Source organism: Leiobunum rupestre, chromosome 9 (assembly GCF_980474605.1).
Source record: "Leiobunum rupestre chromosome 9, qqLeiRupe1.1.hap1, whole genome shotgun sequence".
Lineage (NCBI taxonomy): Eukaryota > Metazoa > Arthropoda > Arachnida > Opiliones > Sclerosomatidae > Leiobunum > Leiobunum rupestre.
The window spans coordinates 16936971-16964009 of record NC_143392.1 but is presented as its reverse complement, the minus strand read 5'-3'; the positions used below and the strand labels follow the sequence as shown (position 1 = coordinate 16964009).

General features: G+C 42.2%; 1 protein-coding gene and 1 long non-coding RNA gene across 2 annotated transcripts; both read right to left on the bottom strand.

The window, feature by feature from the left end:
- Positions 1–1282: 1282 nt before the first annotated feature.
- On the bottom strand, positions 1283–5407 carry LOC149926727 (uncharacterized). The gene is made up of 7 exons (XM_090158912.1): positions 5197–5407; positions 2928–3102; positions 2720–2857; positions 2542–2658; positions 2186–2359; positions 2094–2117; positions 1283–1499 (listed from the first exon to the last, which is right to left on the bottom strand). Exons 4-7 carry the CDS (start codon positions 2636–2638, stop codon positions 1303–1305), a joined length of 492 nt encoding a protein of 163 aa, XP_090015038.1. The 5' UTR covers positions 2639–2658; positions 2720–2857; positions 2928–3102; positions 5197–5407; the 3' UTR covers positions 1283–1302.
- Positions 5408–5866: 459 nt separating this feature from the next.
- Positions 5867–7455, bottom strand: LOC149926726 (uncharacterized). Its single transcript, XR_016473721.1, has 3 exons — positions 7397–7455; positions 5974–6102; positions 5867–5906 (listed from the first exon to the last, which is right to left on the bottom strand). It is a non-coding gene; the product is annotated as an uncharacterized LOC149926726 (long non-coding RNA).
- Between the last annotated feature and the right edge of the window lie 19584 nt (positions 7456–27039).

The following is a 27039-nucleotide window of genomic DNA, read 5'->3' as shown; positions in this document are numbered from 1 at the left end:
CTGAAAAGTCGCGGACAACTTATCGGGCGGGATGACATTTTTTGGGAGAATGGTGGGACAAGCTTTTTTTTTTTAATTGTACGCCGATTCCAGTCTTCAAAATAATAAAGGTTTGTGTTTACTTTTATGGGAAGAGTTAGTTGTTTATATTTATCGTGAACGTCGTAATATTTTAGATAATTTTTGTTGTAAAAGTAAATCATGGGGCATAAGGTTCAGCTAGGGAATACACTGTAAAAGGGCAGCAGCATACCAGATGTTTCTGAAGATAGGCCACTGCTGTTTTCATCACTTTGAGTTGTCTTGGTTTTAGGACTTGCTCCCCAAAAGGCATTTCACGAACTAAAACTAATAATTTAGCCTATTAAAACCAGCTTAAATAATATTTGGAATGTAAATATTTATTACTACATTATTATTAATAATATATTTACAAAACTAAACGTGTTACTCGGAAAATTAAATTAAATTTCTAATTAGTTCTTGTCAATTGTGAAATTTTAATTTTAAGTACGCACTAGCTATTAAATATTGTTATATTTTAATATAGTACCAATTGAAGATTTTGCCACACACTTCATTTGCTTCCAAATATTTCATCTCTGAAATGAAAATCATCCGTGGAACGTTAGTCTGGCAGCCCTCACTGTCACTGCATGAGGCCCGGTTTTAAGACTTTGCCTAAGGTCCGGAAATATGATACCTTACCCTGTAATAGGTGGTTCTACAAAAGATTTTCGCTATAGAGGCTCATGGGAATTCAGTATGTTTGAGCAAGGCATCGTCTGCTTAGATCCGGCTGCTGATACTAAGGCCCGCGTATAGACAATTTTAGTTTTAAATATTAACAGCGTTACAAATAGATAAATAAAGGCTAGGGTTGTATTAAAAATATCTTTTTATGTGTTATGTATATTATAAGGTAGTCTGGTTTTAGTTATTTGTTATTTACTAACCTTGAAAGATATAAAATACTCAGCAAAAATAAATAATCTTCTATAGCAGTTAGAACTTTCACTTTACTGTTAAACTAAACAACAGGTAAGCCTTGTCTTAAATAGCGGACGACAATAAATTATCGGCCAACTTCGAGATTTCATTTTGACCGTAGTGACGCAAACTTACTGAAAACACGTGACCACCGATCTTTTGTAAAAACACCTATACTCCGATAAATTAAATGAAAACCATTTTAAAAACAATAATAAAAAGATTTTATTTAAATTTCAAAACATTCTTTTTCTATTATTATTATAATAACAAAATCTTGAGGTAATGATAATTTAGGGATTAGGATGGATTTCAATCGTCTTCAATTTGAAATCTAACGATTCCCTCGCTGGGCTGGCTTGCTCGTAGAGGCTTGCCGACATAGTACGCGTACAAAGTCACTCCTAATGCCACGGTGACGACGATATCTCCAATCAAACCCACCGATAATTGGTCCAAGCCCTTTTCCTCCTCGCCATTGTCCTTGGAAATCCGATGAGTTCTGCCGTCTGAAACAATTTGTACAGTATTTATTAGAATTAAAACTAATTTTAAATTATTTAGAAATGCTTTAGGGCGTTGCTCAGTTTTCAGGGAGGTCTTAACAATAGATCGCGAGAGAAATAGAGTTAACTGTTGCCGGTGGTGAAAGAGGTTCCAGAGCGAATAACTAAAGATTCTAATGGAAAGAGTGGTCATTGTAACCTTTGCCCGTCCCTAATAGAAAAACTTATAGAGGTTAACGGTAATAGTTAGTATAGGGAGCTGTTGGCTCGCGTGGCGTGAAGGGTTTGCCACCACCCTATTACGCATTGTAACCCGCCACCTGAATAAATGGCTTTAAAAATCGCTTGATGACTTAGGCCGAAGGTGACGCCTTGGGTAATATCCTAGCATAAAAAGAAGTTCGCTGTTGTTAACATGGGTTAACTCTGGAAATGGTTCCAGATGGATATGTAAATATTCGAGTGGAAAGTGAGGTACTTTTGGCCGAGTTGTTATAGTGGTAGTGTCCATCAATTCTAAAGTCGAACCCGCACCCGCTGTTTGACCCCCCCCCCTGAGTAACTATAGTAACGCTGGTCAGGGTATAGTGAACCTACCGTTCTGAATCGTTTGCTGGACATCTGAAATTATTTCAGTTGGCGTTTAGTTAATGTCTTTTACGTATTCAATTTGCGAAATATTTTTCTACCTTTATTGGTTTGACAAATAAAGAATCTTTCTTGCTCGCAACCGATGTTGTGGTACTGGATAGTTCGGCCACTGACTTCGACGCAACCTTCGTGTTGCAAATCGTTGGGTTCGCCTTCGCCCCAAGGCAAATACGTAGCTGGTTTATTGTTTGAGAATTCGAAAATGGCATTACCTGCGAAGATTTAATTCGAAGATAATGTCGCTCTTGGATTAAGCTGCTGGTGCAACACTCGACGGAAAATTAGCCACGTCGATGGTGCAATCGACTAAAGAAACTACTTATCGCTTGGCGTTTACGGCCGTGACTCCAAAATATTATCCGCCGAGTGTCAGCCAAGCCTTAGTTAGTATTACCGCGAGGGGATTGTTTGATTCCTATTATGTATGCCCAGAATATGTTTTGGGACAGGACTGGTCGTAGCAAAAGCAGGTCGTGCTCCGATTCGAACATCGCCAGAGTGGCATTCGGTGCTGTTATGTCACGTAACAAATTTAGGATAAAACATTTTGTATAGTATTATAATTTCCGTACCTTTAATGGGGCAGTCAGAGTAGGCCGAGGAATAATTCCTACTGTACGATCTTTCAAAGTAGTAACAGTATTGATTATGTACGTCTAACCAGCCATTGGGACAAGTTCCGATGTGCGTTTCCGCCAAGGTGCCGGTTTCTTGGGAAATAGGACGAAGTAACTGTAGTTTTGCGTCAAAAACGGTTCGTTTAACCAGTATGAGATATACTTATAGGTTTCAAGCATATGAAAGGGAGTTTCTTGGCGCAGTCTTCCACAGTCCAACCAAATCCTTTGGGTGTATCCGCGACGCATCTGTCTCCTGACCTACTGGTTGGTTGTCCTTGATTCCAGTTAGTGTGGTACACTTGGCTGCCATCCGTCCACGTGAATTTCCCTCTCACCTATGATTAAGTGTCGAATGCTCGTAAAAAAATATCGTTTCTGATCTGAAAATATACAGGGTGTCTCAATTTGCTCGATCAGGCCATTTTTCTCAAAATGTATTTATGCTAGGGTTCTGAAATTTTCAGGGTTTATTTGGTAGGTATGGAAGGCTTTGGTTACTAAATCTCAGAAAAATCGAACGATTTTGTGCCGTTTTGGAAAATTTATTTTTTCACCGGTAGGTGTCACGCAAAATGTTTCAATAGAAAAGTTGTAGGGCATAGTCGAAAGTGTAAAAATAATTTTGGTTCGGTTGAAAAAGACCTATTTTTCACTGAGTTTGGAGGTTGGGGGAAAAACAAGTTGTACTAGCAGGCAATAGCCTTTAACGTAAACAATCGTACATAATCACAACACACATGTACATTTATTTTAGGGAACTTATGCTTTCAGCTATGTAGTTAATAATCAGATCTGCAAAAAGTTATTGTTAAAGAAAATTATTACGTTCAACACCTAATTAGACAAAGTAGACAAAGACCGCGTCTTCCATTTCGACGTGGTTACGAGTAAGATCATCAAACAAAGATTTGTAGACCAAAAATTACGCTTATTTTTCTTTTGTTGTTTTTTAACGTGAAATATCAATTGTCTGGGTAGTAATTAAAGCGTTTACATTTCAAAGTTAAAACATTATCTCAGCTTGGCCGATTGTTGTCCAGTATGCCTCTTTACACTCGAGGTCAGCGCGCTCATATGCTACAATTATTTTACGGAGAAGGTCGTCGTAATGCTACTCTAGTAAGTCAGTTATTTAGACGAAGATTTCCCAATTGCAGACCAAGTCATACGACGGTTCTTAGAGTGGTCCGCGACTTCGACAACTGGGGTAATATCAATCCGAGGTTTCGAGGTCGTGGTCTCCAGGACATCGACATGGAAAGCACCATATATGCCTACTTCGTCGCCTATCCTCGAGCGAGCGTCAGGACTGCCAGCTTTGACTTAGGGTTGGATCGAAACAACGTTTGGAGAACACTCAAAAGACACCATTTTCATCCTTATCGAGCGACACTTCACGATCAACTACTGATGTCTGACGAATGTTCATTCGGAAGAGATGGGCCTTTCAACCGTCAAAACCAACATATGTGGGACTACCAGAATCCACACTGGGGATTTCCTCACCGCCACCAAGTGCAGTTTCGCTTAAATGTGTGGGCTGGTCTGTTAGGTGACAGAATTATTGGCCCGTTCTTCCTGCCAAATCGTCTGAACGGTCAAAACTACTTGGAGTTCCTTCAAAATGAAATATCCAACGTGTTGGACGACATTCCTCTGGCCGAGTACAGACGCATCTGGTTCCAGCAAGATGGGGCGCCACCTCACCAATATCGTGACGTGGTTGCATATCTAAACGACGAGTTTCCTGGAAGATGGTCGGAAGAACTGGTCCTGTTCGTTGGCCTGCAAGATCCCCTGATCTAACACCACTCGACTTTTTTCTTTGGGGATTCGTAAAGGACTACGTATACCAAACACCTGTGACGAGCGTTGAAGATTTACGACAAAGAATCATCGAAGCATGTCGCCGGGTGACTCCAGAAATGGTTCGGGGAGCATTTCGTAATATGCAACATCGTGTATATTTGTGCATTGCATCAGAAGGTGGCATTTTTGAAAACATTTTGTAGAAGTCATTAAAAAACATTTGTCACTTGGGCTAATTATTATTTGTTTATTTTTCGAAATCTTATAACTGAAATGCATGTTACCTACAATTCGTTAAAGGCTATTGCCTGCTAGTACAACTTGTTTTTCCCCCGACCTCCAAACTCAGTGAAAAATAGGTCTTTTTCAACCGAACCAAAATTATTTTTACACTTTCGACTATGCCCTACAACTTTCCTATTGAAACATTTTGCGTGACACCTACCGGTGAAAAAATAAATTTTCCCAAAACGGCACAAAATCGTTCGATTTTTCTGAAATTTAGTAACCAAAGCCTTCCATACCTAACAAATAAACCCTGAAAATTTCAGAACCCTAGCATAAATAAATTTTGAGAAAAATTGCCTGATCGAGCAAATTGAGACACCCTGTATAGTTACCAAATAGTTGAGGTGATCGGAAAATCCAATCCAAACCTTCTTCCTTAGGTTGAGGGTCAAGGTGGTCAAGAAGGCCTTTGTCTCTAATGGACGTCAAATGACCATCGTATTCTTTTTCGCATTTGTCTTCAGCTGCCCAGAAGTCAGCTTCGTCCCGTTCAAGGCGGTAGCACATGTCTCTGTAATGTCTGAATCCTTCTGGACATCGTTCATCTTGTTGGAACGGCGCATCTTGACTATGACCAACTAATAAAGCAAACAATGTATCTATGAGCAAGACGTATTAATTAAATGTCCCTGTACATTTTTTATGACTAACTTCGTTCCGTTTGACAAATGAAACCTTCTTTTCTGTAGCAAGTGATGTCATTCCACATTCCAGCTAAGTTTTCATGCGCATCCATGACAATACAGCCTTCGTCCGTTCCCCGATAAAGTTGGCAAAGTTACTTTAAATTTTTACCTCAATTAGGCCTTTTCCTATTGAAAAATTGTACCACCAAAGCTACATAAATTAGTATCAGCATTAGACTTTATCTTATTTAATAATTGTACCCCGTTTGGCTCTCCCGGCACGAAATTTCTAAAATGCTTGTCATCTGATCCGTCGAACCATTTTTCTTCAGTATGGTCCTTTCCAAAATGTTTCTCGAGCCCAATCCACACGTGATTCGTCACGGAAGGTTCGCCCAAGTACGCCGTTATAAAATCTAATTGGAATAATTTACAGTGAACCGTGTTTTTTATTTCAGTCTGTAGAAACTTATTCTCGAATACCCTGTTCTTCCTTGGAATGGATGGAAGCTAAATTGGCTCTTTCGTTTTCGCAAAATAATTTTGCGACTTCATAAGTTTTGCGATCCACTCCCTCGAGGTAGTTGCTGTAGATTTTGTAGCACTTCGATTCTGCGATAAATTACTCTAATTTTAGAAGCAATGAAACATCTTCAAGGAAATCGCCGAGAAATAATATTTCCAAGAGGCAGGGCCTGCAAGTTACTGTTTATATAAAGGTGGTTGAAATAATAGAAACTTTTCAACTATACGCTATGCAAAAAAGCTACGTTCACACTTAGCCCTAAATTCGCTTCGTTTAGATAACTGGTTTTTAAAACCAACGTGAGAAATCGCTTCGTGATTGTTCGGGAAGCAACTCGTCCAAGTCAGTTCGCTTAGAATCGCTTTCAAAACGACAAAGCTTGGAAGTAAAATTGCTCGTATTTTCAAAAATAATCGGGAAAAAATTCTAAACAATGTCAAATAATATTACTATATGTATATTAAACATGATTAACTAATTGTTTTGGGATACATTTTAGTATTTTCAAAATTCTAGTCATAATTTGAAATGGCGTTAAGCCTTGCTATAAGCGAACCGGGGTGAAGCGATTTCGCACGTGTGAACCAAGAATTATCGTAGGCGGTCAAAACTGGCATTCAAACCGACCTAAACTGGGTTTTAGGCTCTAGTGTGAACGTGGCTAAAGTGTTTCCTTTTAACAGGTCACTTTTTTTTAAATATTAAGGCTTAGAAAAAACACGACGTTCTGTTGAAAAGGTGAAAAGTTTCCATTATTTCAACAAGCACCAAATAAACCGTAACTTGCAGGTCCTGATATACAGGATGTCTTAATTTGATCGGCCCAGGCATTTTTCTCAAAAACTATAGTTGCTAGAAATGTGAAACTATCAGGATATACTCTCTCGGGAAGGACCCTTTTCTTTTGGAATTTTCAGAAAAATCGTAAATGATTTGGGTTAAAAAACAGTCCCTTTTTTTATCTTTACAAACATACGATCATTTCAAATTAGATAGGTTTCTCTTTCTTTTTCATGAGACGTAAGCCTTTTTGGGTAGTACCATCTTGTGTTTTTTTCATGACGTATTATTACAATGAAAAATGGTCCGTTTTTGACCAAACCAATTTCATTAGAAGTTTTCGAGTACGCTCTACAACTTGTCTACCACCTATCGTTCAAAAAAAAAAAATTCAAAACGGTGAAAAATTTCACGATTTTTCTGAAAATTCCAAAGGAAAAGGGTCCTCCTCGAGAGAGTATATCCTGATAATTTCACATTTCTAGAAATTATAGTTTTTGAGAAAAACGCCTGGCCGATCAAATTAAGACACCCTGTATTCCTTCTTAGTGATTTCCTTGAAGATGTTTATTGAAGGAATTGACTTAATCTGTACTATACTGAATGGTCTGTATCCTTCTGGGCAACCCGTGAATAGCTTCGACCTTGTCATTCCGTGGCATTTATCTAGTTAGTTTTGGAATTTTACTTCGATTAGTATTTGTCATTTTTTTGGTAACGGTGGACCTTACCATTTAGTAAAAGGATCGCAATTAGTAAACCCGTTTGAAATGACATCGCGTGTCACCGACCGTCGTCTATTATGGATACTCATTTTTATTTTAACTGTGATTTTAGTCTAGTTCTCCACTACATCCCATATCCGCTATTCTTGGAATTTAAATATTTTTTGGCGAGTTACGCAAGTAGCCACAATTTTATGCCTACCTTCACTGATGGCTGCCCCGCATCGTAACTGAAACGTTTGCTTTTCTGCTAAAATTAACAAAAATATATATTTTTTATATTTTTATCGTTTCCTGTTTCATAAATCTTTTACAAAAAATTTCCGGAATTGCGTTTGGACTTGTTATCCCTTACCAAAATCGCAGCTGATTTTTTTAAGCTGCCACAGTTCCAAATTCATCCCCTTTTTAACCTTAAATCACGCTTAATTTCGACCTTAACTAAGGCTTATTTACAATTGTAAAATGTAGATATGAACAAGTTTCAACCACTCGCTAACAAAATAAACTCAAATAAGTCTTTTTTTTTTAAACATCTCATTCCGATATTCATACTTATAACAGATCTAATTAAGCACGCAATAGCCTGATTTAATACTCAAAATTGAAGATTAAGGAAGTAAGGGATTTATTTCAGTGACAGATTCTGTTATGGCGGCTTTTTCAAAATGGCGGAAATAGAGAACATTAAAAGTCTCATATCTCGGGCGCTATTCGACATATTTTCATGTTTCTTTCGTCAATCGAAAGAATAATGTGCCCCCTATATTTCGTGTTTATGACAATGTTTCGTATATGCCGCCATCTAGCGGTAAGTTAAAAAACTATACATTTACGTTATTTTTAAAACTGCATTTTAACCGTTGATGAGTAAAATTATTTATAGTAATTTTTTTAAACAACAACAGACATCTAGCTGATCATGTTATCTATTTATTCATGTAAGTACGAGCGTCATAGGTGAAATAGAAACAAAGGTATAGTACATAATATAATACTATACAGAATACAAAATGACAAAACTTTAGTCGTCTCCACTATCCGAATAATTACTGTCGCTTTGGTATTCTTCGTCATCGTTAACCATATTTGTGCAATTTGAATTTTTGCAAGCTGCTGTACATTTTAGGTTATTTTGAATACATGCGCATTTGCAAGACATTAGAGATACACTCTTAAAAAAAAGGGTTTCTTTTCAAACGTTTAAGGGTGTTTTCTTGTCCCATATTTAACACCTTAACAGGTTTATAAAGGATGTTATTCTACACCTTAAAAAGCAGTTTTCCTGCTAGGGTGTTTATTTACACTGTTTGGGGTGCTTATGTCCTCCGTTTTGGTTCCTTCGTTAACAGTTTGTGGTATAAAACTATTCCCTTCAGGGTTATTATCTACTCCCTCTAGGGTACAAGACTACTCCTTTTAGGGTACCAAACGACTCCCTTCAGGGTGTTACACTACCCCCTTCAGAGTTCTACAATACTCCCTTAAGGGTTCTATAATACTCCCTTTAAAGTTTTATAACTACTCCCTTTAAGGTTCTAAACTACTGCCTTAAGGGAGCTACACCCTTACCAGGTGTTAAATCACTCAATTTACGGGGTAATATAACACCCTTTATACACCTTTTCAGGTTTTTAATTTGGGACAATAAAAATCCCTTTATGGCGTTTAAATGAACATTAAAGAGTGTTTTTTTACAGATATTACACCCTTAATATACCATTAAAACACCCTTTTTTTAAGAGTGTAGGACTATTTCTGGAGCTGGGGGACCAGTCATCCAGAGTATGTCCAGTATTTCTCCGTCCTTTCTCCATCCGTAACCATCTGTTGGGCCAGGAATTACGGGAAACGCTTCGAGACTTCTTTTCCAAATTGCAGCTTGGTAATTCGCTCTCAGTGTGTGCCGCCTTAGCGTGTCAGCGCATGGTGTAGTCCCGATTCAACATTTCCCTTTTTTGCACGAAAAATTTGGTATCGGAGTGTATTGACATCTTTCACCTTTGTGTTATTGCAGTACATTTGGCAGGTTAGTTTTTGAATTTAGTTAAACGTCTCTTCGGTCAGCTTTCATTTGGTACCGAGATCATCGACCGATTGTCGATACTTCTCAGTTTTGGTAATTATTTTAAGAGCTTTTAACTCCCCCTGACCAGCTATAGCACTAACCGTATGACACCCGGTCCAAGCACGCAGTCCTATCAATGCTTCGTTCCTATTGCGCTAAGCAATTTCGAAATATCTACAATTCTAATTGTAGCTTTTTGGCCTCTAGTTAAAAATAAAACGAAAACATCAGTTTCGTCGGAAACGCAAATGATATTATCGTAAAATTCTCCGGCATGTTTTGCGTGCAGTAGTAAACGCGTGTCGGCATCTTCTTGATTGGTGCGTAATTGAATACTGCATTTGGTTAATTCCAAGCATTTTTCGTTATGCGCCACGTGTTAACGCCAGACATACAGGCAGTAACATAAGCCCCCTTTTTATCTCTCGATATACATTTACATATTTTTGCCTAGATGGCCCCAGCTACGCAGGGACTCCCTTTTTAGATTCGAATATGGGAAAGGCCGAAGTGGCAGCCTTGTTAGAGAGTTACTTACTTTTTTGGACGAGAACGATGCGTTGAGAGGCACGATGACAAAGTCTAATCGAATGTACTGTATGATTACTTTTTCACAACTATTAAACTATTTTAACTTTACGTAAACGTTTCCTAAATGCCTACGAAAACAACGTTAACAATTCAGAAGTGGGATAAGACCCAAAATCAACGCCAAAAATTTCGAAAATAGCGATCATTGGGCTTGAAACGTTAAGCCTAACGCTACGCTACCCAAGTCGCCGAAAAACGAACAAAGTCGTCCCCATGAACTTTCGGATGATAACGCATGAAATATTCCCAACGCCTTGCAATTAAACGTCTATGATTAGCACTACGCAGGGGAATAAGAAACACCAACGAATAAACGAAGAAGCAGAAGACTAAAAGGTGAAAGCCCTGAGTCTATAGCCAACCAGGAAGCAAACGAAAGAGGAAAGACAATCAAGCCCCAACGTTCCAGGCAAGCTGATTTTGAGTCTAACGTTTCCTTAAACAAAGCAACCAACGGCAACGCTACGAATAACACGCCAGAAGACTTCACACACGAAAACCAACCTGAAGATCTTATGGAAAATAACAGAAACTGGGAACAGCAAAACGACAACATGCCACGAACCAGTAACGAAGCGGATGAAGAGGTTGCACCTATGGGTTTCATATCCATAAACGATTTCTCTGCATCACTACAAAGAGCGGTAGATGCTGCGGTACAGCAATCTATTTCGGCAATGGCTGCAGCGCATCTAGAACAACAAAACCAACTTCTTGCGGCTCACCAACGACAATTGGAAGCGTTCCAAAGAGACAATCCTCAACGAGAACCAGCTGGACATGCGGTACAACACCACCATTACAATGACGGAAGCAAACTGATCCCCGACTTTGATCCAGTTAAATCCCCTCATCAAACTGTCGACTCGTGGATAAAGAAAGTCGACGACACGGGTGCCGCATACAACTGGACTGATACCATGAAAATAAACCACGCAATACCGAAACTACAAGGAACAGCCAAGGTATGGTACGAAGGGTTAGCGACTGTCAATCATACCTGGGCAGAATGGACATGTCTTCTGAGGGAATGGTTTCCAGTTGTTAGAGGTAAACAAAGCCTCCACAGAGAAATGGAACGTAGGCTTAAGCAGCCAAACGAAACTATTGAAGCCTACTATCATGTTAAAGTAGCTAAGGCCCGACTTAGCGGATTACAAGAAGCTGATATGATAGACTATATCATCACTGGCTTAAACGATGAACGTTTGATCACTTCCTTAAGCAACAGAGATTATCGAACGCCCCAAGAACTGCTGAAGTGCATCAAGACTATGGAAGAAAGACTAACGCTCGTGCGAGAAGGTAGGGACAGGAATAAATCTGAAACATCGGACAAGGGAAAGAGGGATTTCAGGCAACGCAACTTCCAGCTACCAAACGACAGCACGAAGGGGAGAGATCAAAGTCATACGAAATTTGTTAGAAAGCCACGAGTCAACGAGAAGGGTGAGTCCTTGTGTTTCAATTGCTCGGAATATGGACATTTATCCAAGGACTGCCCGAAACCCCAGCGCAAGCTCCGCTGCACGAAATGTAGCAAGACTGGACACGAGACGAAGGACTGTGGCCATACCAATACGAACACAATCGCTCACGTAGACAACAAAACAGGCAACGAAACTAACGAAAAGTATTTTCAAGACGCCTTACTAAATGGCCACGAAATAAGATCCTATCTAGATCTTGGTAGCAAGTGTGTTGCCATACGAGCCAGCGAAGCTAACAGACTGGGCATCAAATACCAACCACCAGAGGACGGAGCGGTGATTGAAGGTTATGGATCCGGAGTAACTAAGATTCTAGGTGTTTTCACAGCCACCCTAGAAATCGACCAAGCGAAGGCAGAAGTGGAAGCTCATGTAGTTCCAGACGAGGCTCAACACATTCCATTGCTGGTGGGCCAACCGTTCTCCGAACAACCGCACGTAGTAATCGTTCGACGTAAGAATACAATTCGAATATTTGAAGAAAAGAAAACGTCTGAAGATGAAGATGACTGTTTAAAAAACTTTCAAATACCAGACTTACCGAAACCCCGATTGAAGCTTTGGGTTAAAGAAGCCACGGTCATACCTACTCGGTATGTAGGATTCATCGATGTTCACGTAGGAGGACAGGAAACACCTGGAACGCCAGAATCTGATTTGTTCGTCGAAATGCAACAACGTCAGAGGCCGGGTTACGAGCACTGCATTCCAAGAAGCATCACACGAATAAACGAAGAAGGACAATCCGCAATTCCTATCATGAACCTTTCGAATAAGAAATTAACTTTTCGAAGAGGACAAAAGATTGCCCAAGCCGAAGTCTGCGTTGCAGCGGAAGAAAACTTAAAATCGGGCGTAATGCAGATTGAGAAAAGATCCTTAATGCCAATCACGGAGGACGAGTTAAACGTTGGACCAAGCGTAACGAACGACGAGAAGAAGCAGTTATTAGACCTCGTTAACGAATTTCGAGACGTCTTCTCCGACGGGATGGAAAATTTGGGACGGACAGACCGAGCTATGATGACGATTGAGTTGAACAGCCCGAAACCCGTCACTTTCCGACCGTACCGTCTCTCTCATTCAGAAAGAGAAAAAGTAGCGGAGCAGATGAAAGAGCTACTCCAACTGGGTATCATTATTGAATCTGAATCTCCGTATGCGAGCCCAATCCTAATTGTGAAAAAGAAAAATGGAGATGAACGTCTATGCATCGACTACCGAGCCTTGAACAGGATTACAAAACGCGACGCCTACTCGCTTCCACGAATTGAAGACCAGATGGAACGCCTCCAAGGAAGCAACTTTTTCTCAAGTTTGGACTTAGCCTCAGGCTATTATCAGATCCCGCTAGAAGCGTCATCAAAAGAGAAAACTGCATTCGTGACCCCAGACGGCCATTATCAATTCGAAGTAATGCCTTTCAGCGTCACCAACGGACCTGCGGTATTCTAACCAATGATTAACTCGATTCTGGGAAATCTACGTTATACCATCGCCATGGCATACATGGACGACGTCCTGGTGCCAGCAACCACAGTGGCAGAAAGCCTAAGCCACTTGCGACAAGTTTTCGACGTTTTACGGAGGGCAAAACTGACCCTTAACCGAAAGAAATGTTACTTCTTGATGGACAAAATCAACTACCTTGGATCGGAAGTTAGTAGCGAAGGGGTTAAACCAGGACTGGCTAAAATAGAATGCGTACAGAATTTCCCAACGCCAAGAAACGTTCACGAAGTAAGGCGATTCTTGGGATTGGCCGGATACTTCCGGAAATTCATACAGAACTTCGCCCGAATAGCTGGATCACTAAACCAGTTACTGAAGAAGGACGCCACATGGGTATGGAAGCCCGAGCAAGAGAAGGCGTTTGACACGTTAAAAGCACGATTGACAGAACGACCAATCTTAGCACTGTACGATCCTAAAGCGGAAACGGAACTGCACACTGATGCAAGCCAAATAGGGCTGGGCGCAGTCCTCATGCAAAAGGGACCGGATGAAAGAATGCATCCAGTCTACTACGCAAGCCGAGGTACTACTGCGGATGAAGCTCGTTACCACTCGTACGAATTAGAGACTCGAGCCATCTGCTGGTCAGTCGACAAGTTTCGAGTGTACCTTTTAGGAAGACATTTCACAATCATGACTGATTGTAACGCTGTCAGAAACACGTTCGCGAAAAAGAATATCGTTCCACGAATTGGGAGATGGTGCCTGAAGCTCGAAGACTTCCACTACACCATAATTCACCGCCCAGGTTCGACAATGACTCACGTCGACGCTCTTAGCCGCGCCCCATACGGCGAACCAGAAGAGGTCGAAATAGCCAGCGGACTCCAGATTTGTCACAAGTCAATTACGATCGAAGACTGGCTTGTAACCGCTCAGAAACAGGACCCGAAAATCACGGACATTATCGAGCAATTAAAGAAGACAGAAAAATTAACCAAACACGATATCCAAGTCCAGAAAGATTTCAAGTTAAAGGATGGACGACTGTTCCGGCACGCAAATCAGGAAGACCCCACCGATGACACGCTCCGATGGGTTGTACCAGATAAGGCACGTTGGCAAATCGTGAAGAAGAATCATGACGAGATAGGCCACTTTGCGGTGGATAAGACTTACGCAAAAATCCAAGAACGATTTTGGTTTCCACGGATGAAACGATACGTCCGAAGGTATATTTCCTCCTGCCTGCCATGTTTATTCCACAAAACGCCAGGAGGAAAGAAACCAGGACTTCTTCACCCAATCGACAAGATTGGAACACCAATGGACACGGTACACGCTGATCACTTAGGTCCATTCGTCACAAGTACTAAAGGGAACGCCTACTTAATAGTCATAGTGGACGCCTTTACGAAGTTTACCATTATTCGACCAGTACGGAACACAGGGGCAGGACCTACACGAAGAATACTCGAAGAATTTATTGGAATATTCGGCCCTCCTAGGCGTATCATAACGGATCAAGGTACTTGTTATACAAGTCGGACTTTCGAAAATTTCTGCAAAGAAGCCAACATAATTCATGTCAAAAACGCCACGGCCACCCCACGGGGTAATGGCCAAGTCGAACGTTATAATAGGACAATAACGCCAGCTATAGCGAGCCTATGCGTTCGCGCAGACGAAAGAGACTGGGACGCCCACCTAACCCAAGTCCAATGGGGCGTCAATAATACTCTGCACAGAGCCACGAAAAGTACACCGTTCTCTCTACTCTTCAACTTCCGTTCACGACACCCAAAAGGAAATGAACTGATCGACGCACTAGATCAACAAAATGACGAAAACCTACAAAAGAAGAGGGTACAGGCTCTAGACAACATCAAAATCGACCAAGAAAGACAACGAATGCGGTATAACGCCAAAAGAGCCAAAGCTCCCACGTACAAGGTTGGAGATATGGTAGTGGTTGAAAGAGACCCAACAGCAACGGGTCAACCCCACAAAACCAATGCGAAGTACAAGGGACCCTACGTCATCTCTCAAACACTTCCTCACGATAGATTTGTTATCGAGGATCTTCCAGAGATACAACGAAGTCAGCGCTTTTATCGTAACACCGCACCAGCTGATAAACTCAAACGATGGTTCCTATTCGATGGACACGACAACTTAGATTCATCATCTGACGACGACGGAAGTAACGAAGCCAGTCACGAACTCCGAGACCCCAGCCGAGCACCAGCAATTCTGCGTCACCGCCCAACTCCTAGGACGACTGATCCAGAAGAGACGCTCACTGAAACTGACGAACCCACCGACAATCAGAAACGTACCAGTTCGCGACGACGGCAGAAGCCAAAACACCTAAAAGATTATGAACTCTCGTGAAAGTCAAAAGAACGGAGATTATAATTAAGTTCAAAGAAACTGCGATATTTGTAAGGTTTATAAGGTTCCTAAAACCGCAATTAGTATTATTTTACCACGTATCATGTAAATGTTTGTCATAATACTTATTTTGTATCGGTATCGTGTTTTTGCTAGGCCGCACGTTTTTAATACACTATTTAGTCAGGAGCCTAAAGTATGCAGGATAGCCGAATGTTAACGCCAGACATACAGGCAGTAACATAAGCCCCCTTTTTATCTCTCGATATACATTACATATTTTTGCCTAGATGGCCCCAGCTACGCAGGGACTCCCTTTTTAGATTCGAATATGGGAAAGGCCGAAGTGGCAGCCCTGTTAGAGAGTGACTTACTTTTTTGGACGAGAACGATGCGTTGAGAGGCACGATGACAAAGTCTAATCGAATGTGCTGTATGATTACTTTTTCACAACTATTAAACTATTTTAACAAAACAACGTTAACACACGTATAATGTTTTGTTGCATAATTTTTCTCTTCGTTTTGGGTCTTGCCAGCTGTCTGCTCGGAATTTTCTTTATTGGTATCTTTATGGCCGAGAATGTCATTGGTTCATAAAATCCTGTTCCTTTTGAGAAACAATCCTCTTGGAATGAATTATAATCTGCTTCACCTTTTTCCCGAGCAGACAACAGATCATTTGCGACATCCGGAGGTGCTTAGGTCCCGGTTGAAATACTCACCATATCTCTCGGGTCCTCTGCAAAACGATTGGTCCAGTTGTTCTCCAGTATATCCGTGATAGAAGTTATATCCGCTTCATCTCTTTCGATCCGAGGCTGCTGTAAATCAGGACGAGATAATACTATCGTTCCAGTGTTTATTTGCTCCCGAAGCTGCCTTAATGCAGCTGCTCTATGTTCAGCGGTGAGATAGATACTGCTCGGTTGTACACATCGTAATTTTGTATAGTACATCTACCTATATTCGTTTTCAAATGTTTATATAGCGCACGCGCGCGTGAAAGTGAGTTTTTGGTTGCTGTTAAAAAAGGTGTTATTTTGCGCGTGTAAAAATAAATTAACGGCCAGTTCTGTTTTGAAATAAGAGGAAAAAGGTTTACCGGTTTTTATGTCGGAAAAGTTCGCGTCTTTTATTTCGCTGTTCACGACATTTTTTGGTCCGTCGAGCCGGATACATTCGTCAACTTGATTATGTTCCTCAACTAATCATCGAATCGGCTATCTTTCCGTGAGAGACAGTGAAAATTAGCGTGGATTCTCCGTTGGAAACCGTTTAAACCATCGATCATATCCCGATCGTAAACGAATCAACATAAGTCATCATGGATGTTCTGGTGAGGATAAGAGCAGCTATCAAGGGACAGATCACCAGGATTGAAAATGCGGTGGGTCAAACAGCAACGAATCTATCTGACGTCGCCTTGAAGCTGTATGTAGACAAGGTGGAAAAACTTTCGAAAGACTTGGATGAGGTTCAAGATGCCGTAGTTGCAAATGTCGATCCCGACGACGACGATTTCGCGGATCACGAAGATGAATACAACCCCCTAATCGCTCGACTCGAAGATCTGACAATCCTACTCGTCACTGAATCGAATGAAAGAGCAGCAAACATTCCAGTGAGACAAGTCAGACCAGCTAGTGATGTACGTTTACCGAAGCTGGAACTTCCATCATTCAGCGGTGGTTACGTCGATTGGCTTCCATTTCATGATCTCTTCACGGCCACCGTACACAACAACGAATCGCTCACCGGAGCTCAGAAGTTTCAGTATTTGAAGTCATCATTACGAAACGAAGCAGCGCTCCTAGTTCAATCTATTCCGGTAACTGATGCTAACTATCTGGAGGCTTGGGATATCTTAAACAATCGGTTCAACAATACCCGGGAAATCATCGATGCACACGTAAAACGTCTCTTCAGTCAAACTAACGTCATCCAAGAATCTTCATCCGCTTTACGAACGCTCATCGATACCACCGCCGAATGCATAAGGGCGCTCAAGGTTCTCAAAGAACCAGTACAACATTGGGACTCCATACTACTTCATCTTGTAAAGGAAAAACTGGATTCAGAATCTCGCCGACAATGGGAACTTTCCCTGAGGGGGACCGAAAGACCAACTTTCGAGGATCTCGTTACATTTCTTGAACAACGGGCCAGAGCCTTAGCAGCAGCTCCGCCTACAACTACTGCAATCAAGTCGAAGCCTCCATTACATCAGAGACCGAGTACAAAGGCTCATCATGGTGCTCTGAGCGAGACGTGTCACTTTTGCAACGAAACACACTCTGTATACAAATGTACCAATTTTCTGAATGCATCTTCGGACGAGCGTTGGAACATGGTCAAGAGGAGTGCCATGTGTTTCAATTGCTTACGAACCGGTCATCAAAGCAATGACTGCAAATCTGGTCATTGTAGGAAATGCAACGCACGACATAACACACTTCTACATCAAGAGAAGGAATTAACGAAGACGAAGGCAACCTCCGGTGTAGTTTCATGCCCATCTCGTGAAATAATTGGATCAACCCAAGTTATCTTGGCAACCGCAATGGTCCAAGTCAAGGGACTTGACGAGCAACTTTATCCAGCCCGAGCGCTTCTGGACTCGGGTTCTCAAGCCAGTTTCATCACGGAACAATTCACGAGGAAACTAAGATTGAAGCGAACACGTTTCAACGTCTCAGTTGACGGAATTGGAGCAACCGGAATGAACACCTCTCAAGGCAGTGTCATGGTGAATATTCAGTCAAATATCATTAACACGTCGGAGGTCATCGTCGAGGCAATCGTCCTGAAAAAGGTCACGGATTATTTACCTAACAGTCCGTTCGATCCTGGAAATTGTCTACACTTGAAAGGCTTAACACTTGCTGATCCAACTTTTCATAGCCCTGGACAAGTGGATATTTTACTAGGTGCTGACGTGTATCTAGAGCTCTTACAAGATGGCATTTGCAAGGGGAAAGAAGGTCTTCCAGGTGCCTTTAATACTCTTTTCGGATGGGCAGTTTCCGGTCCATTGCTGATGGCCGGAAGAAGTTCGAAAATAAAGGTCCACCATTGTACATTGGAAGCAGATTTGAAACATCTTTGGAAGCTAGAAGACATCCAGCCTCGAAGAATACTATCTCCAACAGAAATTCAATGTGAAAAGAACTTTGAAGAATCACATACACGTGACTCTACAGGAAGATTCACTGTACGATTACCAAAGATAAACGATGCACCAAAACTTGGAGATTCTAAACAAATGGCAATCCGTCGATTCTCTCACTTAGAACGACGTCTACGTGTTAACCCGAATCTCTATGAGGAGTACCGCAAGTTCATGGGGGAATACATTGCCCTTGGACATATGGAACTCATTCCCTCGAATGAAATAAAAATCGAAACCAATCCATCTTACTACGTGCCTCATCATGCGGTATTCAAAGAAGACAGTACCACCACGAGAGTTCGTGTGGTGTTCGACGCCTCTGCCAAATCTACAACTGGAGTTTCCCTAAACGATCATCTGCTAGTGGGGCCAAAACTTCAAGATGATTTGGTCAACCTCCTTATTCGCTTTCGTCAACATCGCATTGTAATGAAAGCAGACCTTGCCAAAATGTTTCGTCAAATTAGAGTACATCCAGACGACTCCGATCTTCAAAGAATTGTTTGGCGAAACAACTCACACGAACCCTTGCTCGAATACCGTTTGCTAACGGTTACATATGGAACCGCATCAGCGCCATACCTAGCAACTAAAGTCTTGAAGCAACTCGGCCATGACGTGAAAGAGACACTTCCGTTGGCATCTTCGGCTTTACAAAATGACTTCTACATGGACGATCTAATGACAGGAGACGAAACGATTGAGAACGTTTTAAGACTTCAGTCAGAAATCATTCAAGCTACATCTCAAGCAGGATTTGAAATAAGGAAATGGGCGTCGAATGAAGCTGCATTATTGGATACACTACCAGCCAACATGAAGGATTTACAAAAGCCACTATGCATCGAGAACGACGAATCAGTCAAGACTCTCGGTCTATATTGGACTCCTTCGGCTGATAATTTCTCGTTTATGGTTACTTCTCCAGCGTCAAGAAGTTCAATCACTAAACGTACGATTCTTTCGGATACAGCAAGGATATTCGATCCTCTGGGACTGTTGGCACCAGTAACCGTTCGAGCGAAACTGATGTTACAGGAAATGTGGCAGCTAAAATTGAATTGGGATGAGCAACTTCCCCAACCACTTGAAGCTAAATGGAGGTCGTTTCGAACCGATTTACCAGAAATTGAAAACATTACGGTTCAACGGCACATTTCGCAAGCTAATGCTACAGACATTAGCCTGCATGGATTTTGTGACGCATCGGAGAAAGCGTACGCAGCTGCCGTATACCTGAAGACGGTGAATAACAACGGACAAATCAAAATACAACTGATCGCTGCGAAAACAAGAGTCGCTCCGCTCAAACAAATCACACTTCCGAGACTGGAATTATCTGGTGCATTACTTTTGGCTTCTCTGATTCAACTGATCAGGGAGTCATTGAGATTGGATATAGCTGATGTTCATTGCTGGTCGGACTCAACAATCGTCCTAGCTTGGTTGAAAGCTCCACCGCAACGTTGGAAAACGTTCGTAGCCAATCGAGTGTCAGAAATCCACGAGAAACTACCGAGAGCGCAATGGCATCACATTTCAGGAGACAGCAACCCTGCAGATTGCGCTTCTCGAGGAATATCCGCTAGCGAACTGGGAAATCATGGTCTCTGGTGGCATGGACCGCAGTGCCTTATTTTCGCCGCAACAACGCAAGAACTACATGAACTCTCAGAGCCAAATGAATGTTTATCCGAGGAAAGACGAATTATTTCGTTAGTAACGCATCATCAAATGGATTTCACGCTCCTTTCCAAATTTTCAGCGCGTAAAAAACTCATTCATATCACCGCCTACATTCTACGTTTTGTCTTCAATTCGCGAAATGCGACAGAATTGAGGATTACTGGACCTTTATCGAAGGAAGAGAACGAAAAGGCGCTATCCCATTGGATTCGGGTCGTCCAAAGCAACAGTTTTAACGAAGAGATAGCTTGCCTTAAACAAAACAAAGAATTACCACGGAAAAGTAAAATCCTTTCGATGCGTCCGTACATCGATCAAGATGGGATTCTTAGAGTTGGTGGCAGACTTTGCCACTCCAACTTACCATACGAACAAAGGCATCCGGCACTGTTACCGAGACAGAGCAAATTAACAGAACTTCTAATACAACACGAGCACGAGAAACATTTTCACGGAGGTGCTCAACTACTAACTTCTGTCTTACAGAAACGTTATTGGATCGTCGGTCTTCGTGATGCCATACGTTTCCATATCAGAAGATGTGTTTCATGTGTACGACAGCAGGCAGTCACTGTAAAGCAACTTATGGGCGATTTACCACCAGCGAGAGTAAATCCTGCTCGGCCATTTTTGAAGTGTGGAGTCGACTACGCAGGACCATTTACCCTTAAACTAATGAAGGGACGAAGTCACTTCAGGTTTAAGGGTAAATGGTCCTGTGTGGAGTCGACTACGCAGGACCATTTACCCTTAAACTAATGAAGGGACGAAGTCACTTCAGGTTTAAGGGATACATTGCCGTCTTCGCTTGCTTTACCACAAGATCAATTCATCTTGAACTTGTCAGTGACATGACCACCGAAGCATTTCTGGCAGCATTGAAACGCTTTGTTGCTCGACGAGGAAAATGCGCCGACATTTACAGCGACTGTGGAACCAACTTTACAGGAGCCGATCGAGAGATGAAAACATTCATCAAATTCATAGTCTCTACAAACAACAACGATCAAGTGTCACGATGGCTCACAGACGAAGGAATTAATTGGCACTTCAACCCGCCTGCAGCGCCACATTTTGGAGGCCTCTGGGAAGCCGGGGTGAAGTCCGTCAAGTATCATCTGAAACGAGTTCTTGGCACCATGGTTCTAAACTTTGAAGAAATGCAAACGCTTCTTTGCCAAATCGAAGCTTGCTTAAATTCACGTCCTTTAACGGCGTTAAGCTCGGATCCAAACGACTTCAATGCGTTGACACCTGGACATTTCCTAATCGGAGATGCACTCACCGCAATACCCGAACCCGATCTCACTTCTGAAAACGTCAACCGCCTGTCACGTTGGCAATTGGGCCAACAAGTACTGCAGCACTTTTGGAACCGTTGGCGAAATGAATTCCTCTCTCGCCTTCTACAACGTCCAAAGTGGACTACACCAAAACCGAATCTACGAGTCGGTGACTTGGTCTTGCTCAAAGATGAAGATTTACCTCCAACCAAGTGGAGAATGGCAAGAATCACTGAACTTCATCCAGGACAAGACAATCAAGTTCGCGTCGTAACTGTCAGAACCTCTGACAAATCACTGAAAAGACCCGTAGTTAAATTATGCCAGTTACCACTAGACTGATTTTAATTGTATTCAAACTGTTTACTAAGGGTTATTTATGTATGCAAATGTAACTTTTCGGACTTTTACTATCTCATTTGAAATTCGTTATTTCAAGGCGGGCGGAATGTTCGGTTGTACACATCGTAATTTTGTATAGTACATGTACCTATATTCGTTTTCAAATGTTTATATAGCGCACGCGCGCGTGAAAGTGAGTTTTTGGTTGCTGTTAAAAAAGGTGTTATTTTTTGCGCGTGTAAAAATAAATTAACGGCCAGTTCTGTTTTGAAATAAGAGGAAAAAGGTTTACCGGTTTTTATGTCGGAAAAGTTCGCGTCTTTTATTTCGCTGTTCACGACATTTTTTGGTCCGTCGAGCCGGATACATTCGTCAACTTGATTATGTTCCTCAACTTATCATCGAATCGGCTATCTTTCCGTGAGAGACAGTGAAAATTAGCGTGGATTCTCCGTTGGAAACCGTTTAAACCATCGATCATATCCCGATCGTAAACGAATCAACATAAGTCATCATGGATGTTCTGGTGAGAAGAAGAGCAGCTATCAAGGGACAGATCACCAGGATTGAAAATGCGGTGGGTCAAACAGCAACGAATCTATCTGACGTCGCCTTGAAGCTGTATGTAGACAAGGTGGAAAAACTATCGAAAGACTTGGATGAGGTTTACGATGCCGTAGTTGCAAATATCGATCCCGACGACGACGACTTCGCGGATCACGAAGATGAATACAACCCTCTAGTCGCTCGACTCGAAGATCTGACAATCCTACTCGTCACTGAATCAAATGAAAGAGCAGCAAACATTCCAGTGAGACAAGTCAGACCAGCTAGTGATGTACGTTTACCTAAGCTGGAACTTCCATCATTCAGCGGTGGTTACGTCGATTGGCTTCCATTTCACGATCTCTTCACGGGCACCGTACACAACAACGAATCGCTCACCGGAGCTCAGAAGTTTCAGTATTTGAAGTCATCATTACGAAACGAAGCAGCGCTCCTAGTTCAATCTATTCCGGTAACTGACGCTAACTATCTGGAGGCTTGGGATATCTTAAACAATCGGTTCAACAATACCCGGGAAATCATCGATGCACACGTAAAACGTCTCTTCAGTCAAACTAACGTCATCCAAGAATCTTCATCCGCTTTACGAACGCTCATCGATACCACCGCCGAATGCATAAGGGCGCTCAAGGTTCTCAAAGAACCAGTACAACATTGGGACTCCATACTACTTCATCTTGTAAAGGAAAAACTGGATTCAGAATCTCGCCGACAATGGGAACTTTCCCTGAGGGGGACCGAAAGACCAACTTTCGAGGATCTCGTTACATTTCTTGAACAACGGGCCAGAGCCTTAGCAGCAGCTCCGCCTACAACTACTGCAATCAAGTCGAAGCCTCCATTACATCAGAGACCGAGTACAAAGGCTCATCATGGTGCTCTGAGCGAGACGTGTCACTTTTGCAACGAAACACACTCTGTATACAAATGTACTAATTTTCTGAATGCATCTTCGGACGAGCGTTGGAACATGGTCAAGAGGAGTGCCATGTGTTTCAATTGCTTACGAACCGGTCATCAAAGCAATGACTGCAAATCTGGTCATTGTAGGAAATGCAACGCACGACATAACACACTTCTACATCAAGAGAAGGAATTAACGAAGACGAAGGCAACCTCCGGTGTAGTTTCATGCCCATCTCGTGAAATAATTGGATCAACCCAAGTTATCTTGGCAACCGCAATGGTCCAAGTCAAGGGACTTGACGAGCAACTTTATCCAGCCCGAGCGCTTCTGGACTCGGGTTCTCAAGCCAGTTTCATCACGGAACAATTCACGAGGAAACTAAGATTGAAGCGAACACGTTTCAACGTCTCAGTTGACGGAATTGGAGCAACCGGAATGAACACCTCTCAAGGCAGTGTCATGGTGAATATTCAGTCAAATATCATTAACACGTCGGAGGTCATCGTCGAGGCAATCGTCCTGAAAAAGGTCACGGATTATTTACCTAACAGTCCGTTCGATCCTGGAAATTGTCTACACTTGAAAGGCTTAACACTTGCTGATCCAACTTTTCATAGCCCTGGACAAGTGGATATTTTACTAGGTGCTGACGTGTATCTAGAGCTCTTACAAGATGGCATTTGCAAGGGGAAAGAAGGTCTTCCAGGTGCCTTTAATACTCTTTTCGGATGGGCAGTTTCCGGTCCATTGCTGATGGCCGGAAGAAGTTCGAAAATAAAGGTCCACCATTGTACATTGGAAGCAGATTTGAAACATCTTTGGAAGCTAGAAGACATCCAGCCTCGAAGAATACTATCTCCAACAGAAATTCAATGTGAAAAGAACTTTGAAGAATCACATACACGTGACTCTACAGGAAGATTCACTGTACGATTACCAAAGATAAACGATGCACCAAAACTTGGAGATTCTAAACAAATGGCAATCCGTCGATTCTCTCACTTAGAACGACGTCTACGTGTTAACCCGAATCTCTATGAGGAGTACCGCAAGTTCATGGGGGAATACATTGCCCTTGGACATATGGAACTCATTCCCTCGAATGAAATAAAAATCGAAACCAATCCATCTTACTACGTGCCTCATCATGCGGTATTCAAAGAAGACAGTACCACCACGAGAGTTCGTGTGGTGTTCGACGCCTCTGCCAAATCTACAACTGGAGTTTCCCTAAACGATCATCTGCTAGTGGGGCCAAAACTTCAAGATGATTTGGTCAACCTCCTTATTCGCTTTCGTCAACATCGCATTGTAATGAAAGCAGACCTTGCCAAAATGTTTCGTCAAATTAGAGTACATCCAGACGACTCCGATCTTCAAAGAATTGTTTGGCGAAACAACTCACACGAACCCTTGCTCGAATACCGTTTGCTAACGGTTACATATGGAACCGCATCAGCGCCATACCTAGCAACTAAAGTCTTGAAGCAACTCGGCCATGACGTGAAAGAGACACTTCCGTTGGCATCTTCGGCTTTACAAAATGACTTCTACATGGACGATCTAATGACAGGAGACGAAACGATTGAGAACGTTTTAAGACTTCAGTCAGAAATCATTCAAGCTACATCTCAAGCAGGATTTGAAATAAGGAAATGGGCGTCGAATGAAGCTGCATTATTGGATACACTACCAGCCAACATGAAGGATTTACAAAAGCCACTATGCATCGAGAACGACGAATCAGTCAAGACTCTCGGCCTATATTGGACTCCTTCGGCTGATAATTTCTCGTTTATGGTTACTTCTCCAGCGTCAAGAAGTTCAATCACTAAACGTACGATTCTTTCGGATACAGCAAGGATATTCGATCCTCTGGGACTGTTGGCACCAGTAACCGTTCGAGCGAAACTGATGTTACAGGAAATGTGGCAGCTAAAATTGAATTGGGATGAGCAACTTCCCCAACCACTTGAAGCTAAATGGAGGTCGTTTCGAACCGATTTACCAGAAATTGAAAACATTACGGTTCAACGGCACATTTCGCAAGCTAATGCTACAGACATTAGCCTGCATGGATTTTGTGACGCATCGGAGAAAGCGTACGCAGCTGCCGTATACCTGAAGACGGTGAATAACAACGGACAAATCAAAATACAACTGATCGCTGCGAAAACAAGAGTCGCTCCGCTCAAACAAATCACACTTCCGAGACTGGAATTATCTGGTGCATTACTTTTGGCTTCTCTGATTCAACTGATCAGGGAGTCATTGAGATTGGATATAGCTGATGTTCATTGCTGGTCGGACTCAACAATCGTCCTAGCTTGGTTGAAAGCTCCACCGCAACGTTGGAAAACGTTCGTAGCCAATCGAGTGTCAGAAATCCACGAGAAACTACCGAGAGCGCAATGGCATCACATTTCAGGAGACAGCAACCCTGCAGATTGCGCTTCTCGAGGAATATCCGCTAGCGAACTGGGAAATCATGGTCTCTGGTGGCATGGACCGCAGTGCCTTATTTTCGCCGCAACAACGCAAGAACTACATGAACTCTCAGAGCCAAATGAATGTTTATCCGAGGAAAGACGAATTATTTCGTTAGTAACGCATCATCAAATGGATTTCACGCTCCTTTCCAAATTTTCAGCGCGTAAAAAACTCATTCATATCACCGCCTACATTCTACGTTTTGTCTTCAATTCGCGAAATGCGACAGAATTGAGGATTACTGGACCTTTATCGAAGGAAGAGAACGAAAAGGCGCTATCCCATTGGATTCGGGTCGTCCAAAGCAACAGTTTTAACGAAGAGATAGCTTGCCTTAAACAAAACAAAGAATTACCACGGAAAAGTAAAATCCTTTCGATGCGTCCGTACATCGATCAAGATGGGATTCTTAGAGTTGGTGGCAGACTTTGCCACTCCAACTTACCATACGAACAAAGGCATCCGGCACTGTTACCGAGACAGAGCAAATTAACAGAACTTCTAATACAACACGAGCACGAGAAACATTTTCACGGAGGTGCTCAACTACTAACTTCTGTCTTACAGAAACGTTATTGGATCGTCGGTCTTCGTGATGCCATACGTTTCCATATCAGAAGATGTGTTTCATGTGTACGACAGCAGGCAGTCACTGTAAAGCAACTTATGGGCGATTTACCACCAGCGAGAGTAAATCCTGCTCGGCCATTTTTGAAGTGTGGAGTCGACTACGCAGGACCATTTACCCTTAAACTAATGAAGGGACGAAGTCACTTCAGGTTTAAGGGATACATTGCCGTCTTCGCTTGCTTTACCACAAGATCAATTCATCTTGAACTTGTCAGTGACATGACCACCGAAGCATTTCTGGCAGCATTGAAACGCTTTGTTGCTCGACGAGGAAAATGCGCCGACATTTACAGCGACTGTGGAACCAACTTTACAGGAGCCGATCGAGAGATGAAAACATTCATCAAATTCATAGTCTCTACAAACAACAACGATCAAGTGTCACGATGGCTCACAGACGAAGGAATTAATTGGCACTTCAACCCGCCTGCAGCGCCACATTTT